Genomic DNA, 11,582 nt, shown 5'->3' on the forward strand with positions numbered 1-11,582 from the left:
TGTAGTGCGGTAAAAAACGTGCAGGATTTAGTTATTTGCTTTGTTAAAACCGATTTTATTATACTTCTTATATTTCTTCTTTAGTCACCCTTCTTGCTCACTATGTGTTAACAGACCTCTCTGCACTGAATCATCCATCCATCCATCCATCCATCCATCCATCGTCATCCGCTTTATCCGAGGCCGGGTCGCGGGGGCAGCAGTCTGAGCACTGAATCATACTTCTTATTAATCTCTGGCTCTCTTCCACAGCATGTCTTTTGTCCTATCCTCCTCCTGTCACCCTAACTGGTTACGGCAGATGTCCGCCCCTCCCTGAGCCTGGCTCTGCTGGAGGTTTCTTCCTGTTAAAAGGTTTTTCCTTTCCACTGTCAGCAAAGTGCTTGCTCATACGGGGTCATATGATTGTTGGGTTTTTCTCTGTATGTATTATTATAGGGTCTACCTTACAATATAAAGCACCTTGAGGCGACTGTTGTGATTTGGCGCTGTATAAATAAAATTGAATTGAATGCTTGACATAATATTGAGTATTGATTGATTGGTAAGTTAATTTATTTATTATGCACGTGTAGTGTTCATTTCATTTTTTGTTGAAAACAAATTCAGGTTCTTTGGTGAACATTAAGCAAAAAAACTGCACGTGCCAGTTACTGGAAAACACAAATCTCACATGGCCAGCAAATATTTATCTTTAAGTCTTAAATACATATACTTTTTATATACTTATATACATTCGCACTGCGGCAAACACGTCATTTGTTAGCTTCATATTATCCTGAAGAATGTTTTACACACATGCACATAAATTAAACACAATTTAGTTTCGATCTCCTAGTTTACACTGTCATTATATATAACACATCAAGTATGAACAGTATAAACACAGTCCACTGCTCACATGACCAGCAAGAAGCAAAGTACTAACATAAGTTCACATTATAATCACCTGTGAGCTTTAATTTAACCCTATCAGTAGAAATAGATTTTTAACTCAGTGAACAGTGAACTAACAAATATCTCTCAAATCATGTTTGCTCTACTGACGAGAAATTAGTTCAGTCTGAGTGATACATTCATTTTGGTCCGAGTTATTTGTATCTTATCACATAAATAAACAAGAAACAAACAAACAAGCACCCCCCCCCAAACAAAAACAAACAAACAAACAAACAAACAAACACGTGACATAACAAATATCAGTAGTGCAAAGTATATAAGGCTTTGGACAGGTCACCAATACCAATCCACAGGTGACACACTTCATTACACTCTGTGGTGTTACACCTGCAGTGTTTTCCTAGTTGTCTGGCATCAGAAAGCTGAAGCAGGAGTAAGGGAAGTTGGACAGGCAGTTTGTGTTGACCGTAACCTGCATATTACTAAATAACACTTGGTTTCTGTCACTGCTGGCAATGTTCCCTTCCCTCTTCAGTGCTGTGAGTCGCCGGAGGATCAGCTGGTGTTCGTGGCCCCTAATGAGCCCCCTGAAGTACAGAACAGCAACCAGGTGCTTCTTACTGCAAGTGGAGAACAACATCAAAATGCTTATTAATTCCATATTTATTAATACTATTTATATTTATTTTAATTCATTAGTTAACCAATTTATATTAATTCCATTGAAAGTCCAGTTTACCTGAACCCCCCCCACCAAATACAAACACCAAGTATTTTTTGTAGGCTGTTGAGTAGTTGAGTGTATTAACTGTGACTTTCTGAGACACGGGGGTCATCTAAATACTTAAGTCCATGAGAAACAATGTAACTTTTTGACTCTGGAAAATATAACACATTTATTAAATTCTTTAGAATTTGAAGAATTCAAAGCTCCTACAGCGCTGACTTTTGCTTTTTCTACATGCTTTAAAACTATCTGGCTAATACTGCAGTGAGAGTCTTAACTTCTTCCCCCATAAAGATGACATCAGACAACCTCCCTCATACTATTAACGATATGTTCCGGTACATGGTATGAATCTTATATAGCGCTTTTCTACTCTCCCGGAGTACTCAAAGCGCTCTATACAACATCATTCTTACCCACTCGTACAAGCACTTCTATACACAAGTGCAAACTAACCTGCATTCACACATGAACGCATCGGAGGTCAATTTGGGGTTAGTATCTTGCCCAAGGATACTTGACATGCAGACTGGGGAAGCCAAGGATCGAACCACCAACCTTCCGATCAGTAGCTGATCTGCTCTACCACCTGAGCCACAGCCACCCTTAGTTCTGTTCTATATGTCACTAACAATGTGAGAATAGTTTCCAGGATTTTACGAAGATAGCTACTTGCTTAGCAAACCTCCCAAGGTCTAGTTTACTGTTGTGAAGTTCTGGGTAATGCAAAGTTTTTACTGATTTTTAACTTTTGTTGTACCCTTGACCCAATTTTAACAAAAATTAAATCAGCTCGAGCTGCCATTGGTATCTATCATCACACAGAATTCACACAGAATTCACACATCACACAGATATCTTGAAAAATGTGGACCCTAGACTGCAAACCAACAGAGAGTCAAACTGTCCATAGCTACACACTCCCTCCTTTTTTTGGGTAGAAGTAAAGCCTTGCCAATCCACAGATGCCAACACCATATGATACATAAATCCATCAAAAAAATATTTAAACTTGGGAATAATCACTTCAACAGTGTTTTCCTTTCCAAACTGCAGATGTGTGAGTTGTTTATAATTGTGCAATAGTTTGTTATTTTTATTGGATATTTTCAGGATCACATCACGTAGACCTTTGCGCTGTAACAGTGAGGTTCTGACAAAAAAGGGGCAAAAAAAAAAAAATCATACTGCATGTCATAGCAAAAAAGGCACTCCAATATGGATATTAATGGAAAAATAACCACGGTATCTTTACAACTAGATTTTTTGGTAGTACAGTTAAACCTGTTATAATGATCTCTTCACTCACGTACAGTTTTTGAACATACAGTTTAAATTCCTGTACTTACTCAAACCGTATCTGCTGTGGTCCTATGACTTACAAACTTCACAGCACAAACCAACATTCTAGTTTCAGGGATCATCTCTTTAAGTTTTGACCTTTTTTTGAAACTTCAGTTTTTTTCCCACACTTTACATCAGTTCAGTTTTAACTGGCAAGAGAAACATCTGCTTTTCTTGCTAAATGTATTTATTTTCTCATTTGGGAAATAAAAAAAGATGCACATGTTTTCATTTAGCAGAACCGAAAGAAAGAGAAAAAGGGGAAAGAATGTGGAAATGCCCCATGCACATATTGCATGAAGTCTAAAGTTAACCACAGCATTGCAGGATCATTTAAGGCCCTCCTCTCACATTTCTACTGCTGGGGGAAACTTTGTGAGATATTACGTAAATCCCAACTCAGCGTGCCTCAGCTATACAGGGTCAACAGGCTCTGTGCTTCCAGCTTGCTTTTTTGTTACAGAGGCTACAATTAGCTCTCATTAACAAAAACATCCGTCTCCTGCGCACAAGTTTATGTGGTTTTCAGCTTTCTGTTATGTTGTGAGAGGAATACGCAATTTTCTTTTAGAAACTAAAACGGTTGCAGTTTGCAGCCTGTGTGAGAGGCAGACAGACAGATGTTGATCTATCTTGTTAGATAGTTCTTCTTGCCATGTTTTGTGAAGTTTTACCTAAGATAAGCTGTGTATTGCACAATAACAGGGCACAGGCATCAAATGATAGGAATGCTGGAACATCTGGATTTTGCCTGCAGCGAGCAGTTAAGAGGTTTATTTACAGCAGCAATCTGGTGGGAACTGAGGAAACAAAACTCTAAAATGCCTTTAAACAGAGAGTGAAGCAGACCTAAGAACCATCAGATCATTTACAGCAGAGCATTTTTAATCGTGAATGACCGTAACTCCTTGTGCATTCCAGAAGACTCAACTTCAGGGGTATTATCACCACAGGCATCCACAAATGGGTCACTCAGATTATGATTCCTGAACAGTTGACAGCTGGGCAGTAGAACAAAAAAACTCCACAAGCTCTTCTCATTAGTCACCAAACATTTTAGCTTTCACTGTGAAGGATAAAACCATTTCCTAGAACCCTGAAAGGTAAAAGCTGAGTTTTGTGGCCATGGCCAAAATACACCAAAGTAAAACTTTCACAGCATCTCAAAATGTCCTTTTTAAAGTCCTCTCAGATCATGTTTTCTCACAGGTGGAGAAAATCTGAGATAATATCCAAGAGCATATCTCTAGCTGAACAAGATCATAATTAATTTTGGACATTTATATAATGTACAACACTATTTAGCCACCCTTAATCTCTTTATATATCGCTTCAACAGAGCTAGACTTTCTTGTAACTTTTTAAAAGTGTCTTGAGCAAAAGTCCTCCAGTGTGTTTCTTTCTTTCTTCGGGTTTTTTCCACTTGTTTTCAGTCGAGTTCATGACCATTTTCTGAAAAACCATTTTATTTGTCTTGCTGCTTTCACTGACCTATGCATCAGCTGACTATAAAAAATGCTCCTTACTCAAGGAATGGAGGTGCATTGTGTCTACACATAACTTCGCAAAGAACCTATTTTAAATATAATGTTCAGGCACTTTGTTACAACAAACCATGACCAGTCTGCCTGTTTTGCAACATCCAAAGAAGAGCTTTGAATGTCATTCAGGAACTGTTCACTGAAATGTCCACTGGACTTATCCCCCATCCACTGGACAGCAGTAAGATGAGCTAATCTGTTTTTCTGTCCCCAATGAGCTCATGCTTTTGTTTTCACGTGTATAACACTGATTCAGGAACACACTTTCAGGCATCATTTCATCACTTGCTGATATCTGTCAAAAGACTGGAACAACTACTGTCTTTTCTACCGTTCATGTTTGCTGAGTGGAGTGTGTTGTCTCATCATAAAAAAGCTGTCAGATCTAAATTTAGTGCAAACAATATCCAAATTTCTGCAAAGAAAAAGAAACTGAGTAATCACCACGACTTGTGGATTTCATCTTTGTTACCAACATGTCCTTTTGTTTATTTTGATCACCTCACATGTCTGCAGTTTGTCCCACTCATGTTCATAACTCATAAAGTGAGAGCAAAGGTCATTATCATGTGATGGCTGTTAAAAATACCATTCACCGTTTTATCGGCTTCCTTTCAAGAAAATCACATCTCAGATGTCGTGCTTGGACGAGATATATCCCTGATGCTAAATGTCAGAGGGGTTTATATGAATCTCACAGACAGCTAATTAAACATTGCTCTTCTGCTTTGGGTCAGTCATTGAAATTCGCTTCACTTCCTCATTCTCCTGATGATAGTCAAAGTCCACTTAGGTTTACTTGACAGCTGATAATGGGGGGTTCCTATTCAGCTACAATCTGCCCACTTCTGTTTTACACCAAAAATAAAGAATTCCTTCATGTGCTTCAACAACCACAAAGGGGAAGGTCTGACACTTTTGTTCTGTCTTCATTTTGGATTTTTTTTTCTTTCTGCTTTTCTTCGCGTGTCACAACCACAAATTTCTGACGCAGACATGCTGTTGTTTTATAGTTTACTCCATACATGTTTCACTTTTATAAAACAATTTCAATAGAAACCTGGTAGACGGGAAACCCCTAAAGCCTACATACTGCGTGATCTTAGCTTGTCCTGAACTACAGTGCAAAATTTTTATTTTTATTTTTTACCAAAAATAAATAAATACATAAATAAATAAATTGTCAATGCTTATTTTATCAGCAATAAGAAAATATGACATCCCAGAGTGGCTTACACTTTGTCCTGTGATGTGTTCATGGACAGATGTAAATAAAGTTGTAGTGCGGCTAACATCTAGCTAGCTCTAAGGAGTTTTATACAGTTTAGTGAAGGCTAAACAGGCTCTGTGGTGTTAGTGGTCAATGTTAGGTTACATCCCAGGTGTCTTCGAGGGCCAGTGTCCTGAAACGTTTCTATGTGTCCCTGCTGCAACACATGTGAATGAAATTAGTAGGTCGTTAGTAAGACTATAGAACTCGACTGCATGCTGAGGTGCTGACGTGCAGTTTATCCATTTGACTCATGCTACAGCAGCTCATGAATGAATGAACATGGTGCAACAAAAGTACTTTTAGAAGTACATTTTTCCAAACACTTTACTTCACTTTTATTTACTTGAGTAGGATTGGGGGTTGCCACCACCATCAAAGAAGCAGCACAGGTCAGCTGATCACAGCCTGTACACAAAGAAAAATGTACCGGCACTCACAAAATAAGCTATTATGTAACTTATTACTGAGCAATTATTTTGCCCTTGCAAAGCACCCAATTTTAGGATTTCCTCTTCCACCAAATCCTACTTTAACACCTCTCTAACAGCTAAATATTAATCCAAGACAAACAGCGATGTCCTTTTGTTTCTGTTGATTTGTACAATATTAACAAAGCTCAGTAAAGGAAAATTTTAATAACGCTCAACTGCAACAAGCACTGGAGCCAAATTTTGGTAAATGTCAGAGCAGAAAACACTGCTCTCTATATTCAGATATAACCGTTGGCATAAAACAGGGTTATTTTGTAGAAACCTGGCCTAAATTGTACACACCAAATCTGTAAAAGGCTAGAAACCACTCCAGCCTAAGCGTTCCTTATCTGTCACCTAGTGGATTATGGGAAAACCCTAATCTGCCTGCATCCTAAAGACTAAGAGAGGGTAGAACGGGATTTTTCCTGGTTTATTTTTAGTGAATCGTCATGTTGCATTTGGCAGAAATGCTTACCTGAAGTCTGGGTAATTCTCTATTACAGGCTGCAGATGGTTCTTGATGTCTGATGTGTTTTTCTGTCCAATGATGTTGCTCAAGTCGTCTCCTACATGGTAGAGCCACTCATTATTCGACTTCTGTAAAAGACAAAAAATATCAAAACATTAAAAAGTGATGGAGTTGCTGATGACCTTGAACATCCTTTGAATTTTGAATAAAACACATGACTACACAAATAAAGGGGCTGCACAGCAGAGGATTTCCTGTTATGCTGCTCATTGAGAGGAATGTGACCAGCCATCAAAGGCAAATACGCCACTTAAACATACACTTATACTGCTTTTAACATGAACGAAGGATCTGTGGACCAAAGATCAGGTCGGTATTTTGCATTTTAAAGCAAAAGAGGATGCATATTATGTGAAATGAAAATAAAGGACCATTTAGACATCATTCTATGTTTTTACATTCATCAGGTCCCAAATAGCAAAGAGAAATTACAAATGCATGCCATGAAAGAGTTCAGGTCTTAGGAGGTTAAAAGTGTTTAGATTACTTGGCTAAAAATAATTAGAAACGTTCCACCTGTTCATTAAACCTGTTTAAAATTCAAAGTAGTTTGAAGGTTTACTGAATCATGACATGTACTTACAAATACCTACAGCAATTAATTTGTATTTTACTTTTCATTTGCTTTTAGTGTTGATAGGGAAGTGATGACTTAATTACCATGTCCTCAAATAGATCACTGAGTTTATTCCACTGATGACGGATCTTGGTCGCGGCCTTCTCGTGTTTCCGATTTTTGCACGAGTAGTTACTCTTCATCAGCTGACCGATGTATTCTATCACCACATGGTAGTGCAGTTTGCTTGCAAACGCCTGTCTCCAGGGTAACAGAGTCACAAACACACATACACACACACAGAAAGAGGGAGTTAGGTGGCGGCATAACAGGATGGACGCAAAAAACGGGAAATGTTAGTTTGGAGGTGATAATGCATCGTGACCACCAGGGTTCAATTCATCTGAACTGACACCTTTTAATCTACCTATTCATTCTTTCCTGTTAGGATTCATGACACTCACAGTTTTTTTTTTCTGCTCTTGCAGCATCCGGAGAAAAACAATGGGACAGCAAAATGTATTAACTGGAACTTCCGAGACAATCGATCTAAAATAAACAGGACTTCCCGATTTCATAGTAAGCATTAAAAAAACGTCTAAGTACAATAGATATTAGATGATATTCTGCATCTTTTGTTCCTATTTAAATCACTTAATATCCTACAAATAAAACCATAATTACCATAAAAACTTCTGTTGAAGGTAATTCCCTTCATGGTAACTGTCTAATCAGACTGGGACAAATGCCAGAAAATCCTTAGCCTTAGCAAGGGACTTTACTTTGGCAGGCAACCTGTCTTTATTCCAAGCAGCGGGCCTTTCCTGTACTGTAAGTAAAAACATTTGGCTGTTAAGTTTTATAAAGTAGTTGGTCAACTCTGGACTGCCCCTGTTGACTTTTTTCCAGGCCATCTCCTCCTTCTCACCTTGGCTTGTGGTGGCATCATGAGACTGCAGTGCTGGGAAAGCAGCTTTGTCCGGCTGTAGAGTTGATCAAAGTCTTCATCGTTGGTGAGCCATTTCCTTGTCATCATTCTCCTTAAGTAAGACTGGAAAAACAACAAATAACACAGCCATTAATCACACAATGCCTTTGAGGGTTTACTCACGACAGATTATAAAAAGTCACATTTCAAGTTAACACCTGATTATTCTACTAAATAGGCTAAAAGTAAAAAAACAAACAAACCTCAAACCTCATATTAAAAGGAATATATTGAATGAGAAGCAGTTAATGGAACTACCTCCTCTCAAAGCCTACTTATATGCGTATTTATCTTCATCACAAAATCTAAAGTAATGTGCAATCTAAGGAGCTTGGAAAGAAAAGCGTCTGGACTTCTTTAAGTTGCTTGAAGACGTTTCACCTCTCATCCTAGAAGCTTCTTCTGTTCTAGGGTCAAATGGTGGAGAGTCCCAGATTTAAGCCCTGTGGGAGTGTCCCCCCAAGAGGATGATGGACCCCGTAATGATCCACTAACTAATAACACGAGCCAAGGTGTGGCTCATGTGTAGGTCACAATCAGCCAAGGTTTCGGGTGAGCTCATTGTGAAACCTAACCCCAGCATACCATGTGATTTTCTGAGGGCAGATGGAATCCTCAAAGGACAAAGGTCACTCTTTCAAGGATGCCAATGTTCATATTTTGGAAAAAGAGGACAGATGGTTTGAAAGACGAGTAAAAGAGGCCATTTATGTCCACTGTGAGCGACCATCTGGGACTCTCCACCATTTGACCTTAGAACTGAAGAAGCTTCTCGGATGAGAGGTGAAACGTCTTCAAGCAACTTAAGGAAGCCCAGACGCTTTTCTTTCCAAGCTCCTTAGACTACGATGACCTGGATGACTGAGAACCTTCACAGACAAAGTAATGTGCAAAAGTCCAAAATTTTGTTTTGAAGGAGCCAGACTAGTATTAAGTATTATTTCTCCACGCTTTCAGAAAGTCTTTTTCTTTGGCCATTATCTGTGTTTTCCCTCATTTTCAGTCCAGTCCTCGAGCCTCTTAACACTGACCTATGAATCATTCAAGCATAAAAAAGAAACCTAACTCAAGGAATGAACCATGGTTGTGGCTACACGTAACAAACAACTTAGAAAGGAACACAAAAAGGCAACTGTCTGCACTTTAGTTTTAGTTAAAAAATACCAAAGATAAGTCAACATCTTAAAGAGCATTTAAGTATTGTTCAAGAAGTCTGTAAAACTATTCCTGAAGACTTTTAAAGGCTAACAGTGAGAGTGAGAGTTCAGGCTGTGTTGAAAATAACAGCAATCATACCAGATATTGACTTCCAAGCTGATTAGAATGGTACAACTGTAGAACTGAACAGCATGTAAGCCAAACATCTGGATTTAGCTTATATCATACTTCCTTGTATCTTTGAATGTTTCAAGAAAGTCACTGCATTTACCTCCCACTTTAAAGACATAACATCTGGAGAAAGGTTTTAGGAAAGTACTCTTACGCTTACTTAGGGGGTCATTCTGCATGAGTTTGTGTCTTTGAATATACTAAAACTTTCCACAATACCAAACATTTTTGGTCTAAACACTCATAGCATCTAGTATAGTTGCGAATAATAAGTATGCGGTTGGTTAGATTTGGTAGGAGATGTTTGATTCATGCATGGTGTCAGCAAACGCAGCATGAACATTCACCCCTCTCTTAGGGGTTAATCAGAGGCCGGTTATAAGAAGCAGCTGTGGCCTCCTCCTGGTCCCTAGCAATGTGCACTCATTCCTGTTATTCACAGGCTGTCTTTAAGTATTATAGATTGGATTCATTTCCCCTGGCAATTGTTTAAGCTGTGTAACTGTTAAAGGGTGGTTCTTTCTGTTGTTCCAGGCCTACACACTGCTGCTGTCTTCCTGTAGCCTTGTTGTTGCTTTGTTGCTGTCGTGTTGGCTGGTATTGAACCTTGTTCTTTTAACTAATGTTTGTTAATAAAGTGTCTTAATTAATTGTTAGGTATTGCCAGCCCTGCTGCTTAAGTTGCTGTTTTCTTTTCTGCAGGTGTATATTTGTAGTTTTGTCTACACTTTGTTCTATGAAATTGATTTGCCACGCCTCTGCTCGTTAGTAATGAGCCTGTGTGCCCACAACGTTTGCACTGGTTACTGTAATCTCTCCTGGGGTGTAACTCCCTCCCCAGGTGGCGCTGTCTGCACCATTTAGTTACCGGTTTTCCTCCTTCTTGCAGCCACAGATACACTTTGCTAAATAACTAGCATTTAGCAAAGTGTGAACTAGCTGATAAGTTACCATCTTCATCCTTTTGTCCAAATATTGGTGCAACTTGGCGTGTTGTCTGCTGCTCTGTTTGACCCTTTTTTTTCTTCCTCTGTGAATTTTCCCTAAGTGCTTTTGACTATTACTGCAAGAAAGGAGGATCTCCTTTTTAATTCCTCTTTTAGAAACCACAAAAGATAATGTTTGTCCCTGTGAAGAAATGAATCAGTGAGGACCAGAACAGGGATTTCACTTAATATCCTCTTGAGAACCAGTCCTCTGTAATGGACATCTGTTATTTTTTTTCTTATGTGAGCTATTCTACTAAGTCCTGATGTACTTAATAGAGGAGATTCTGGGCTTTTTGTTGATATCTCATGTGTTTGGGTGGCCTGTTTTACTGTAGCTCCAAAGAGGAAGGAAATAACAAAAAAAAGTTAAATGGGAAGATTCCTTTTCCTCAGTTTTATATCCTGTACAACACATGATTCACTAGATTGCCGTACCTTGACATCTTCTTTAAACTGATCCTCCAGGTCTCGCACAAGCTTGTCAATCAAACTATCTACCGCTTTTTGAAAGCCGTTCACCCCATCTTTACAGGTTTCTTTGTACTCCTCCATGTGTTTCCTGCAGGAGAAAACAACAACAAATAAAAAAACTCGATCATCATGAGGCTGGATGGTGACAATATTGCCACATTTTCAATCAGAACTGCACTGGTGAGTCTGGTGAAGCACATCTCATTTGCTTACATTAATTTTAAGTAATTACTTGAGTATGTTGCATGTGTATTTCTGTCTTATACTACCTACAAGTTACACGTGTTTTCAAAATTACAGTTTTTTTAATCGATTTTTCCACACTTTTTGTTTTTTAATGAAGCACTTTGGGGCAAACTGTGAGATATATTTCTCTTCGCACTTCACATCTCAATTCATTTAAATAACTCGCATGTTTTTACAGGGTAGGGTTGGTGTATTTTTATTTATATTTTGTTTTTT

The 11,582-nt window shown here is 38.5% G+C and overlaps 1 protein-coding gene across 2 annotated transcripts in view; it reads right to left on the reverse strand.

Moving 5' to 3' along the window:
• Positions 1 to 545: 545 nt before the first annotated feature.
• The window catches only part of exoc3l4 (exocyst complex component 3-like 4), a 27,653-nt gene continuing 16,616 nt past the window's right edge, over positions 546 to 11,582 (reverse strand). For both annotated transcript variants that reach the window (XM_005728627.1, XM_005728626.1), the window contains 5 exons: positions 11,085 to 11,208; positions 8,272 to 8,394; positions 7,448 to 7,600; positions 6,734 to 6,855; positions 546 to 1,520 (listed from right to left, as the gene is read on the reverse strand). In XM_005728627.1, coding sequence (XP_005728684.1) covers positions 1,301 to 1,520; positions 6,734 to 6,855; positions 7,448 to 7,600; positions 8,272 to 8,394; positions 11,085 to 11,208 — 742 coding nt within the window. In that variant the 3' untranslated portion in view covers positions 546 to 1,300. The remainder of the gene's footprint in view (positions 1,521 to 6,733; positions 6,856 to 7,447; positions 7,601 to 8,271; positions 8,395 to 11,084; positions 11,209 to 11,582) is intronic.

The sequence above is a fragment of the Pundamilia nyererei genome, unplaced genomic scaffold, assembly GCF_000239375.1.
Source record: "Pundamilia nyererei isolate P.nyererei 1_Seehausen unplaced genomic scaffold, PunNye1.0 scaffold00029, whole genome shotgun sequence".
Lineage (NCBI taxonomy): Eukaryota > Metazoa > Chordata > Actinopteri > Cichliformes > Cichlidae > Pundamilia > Pundamilia nyererei.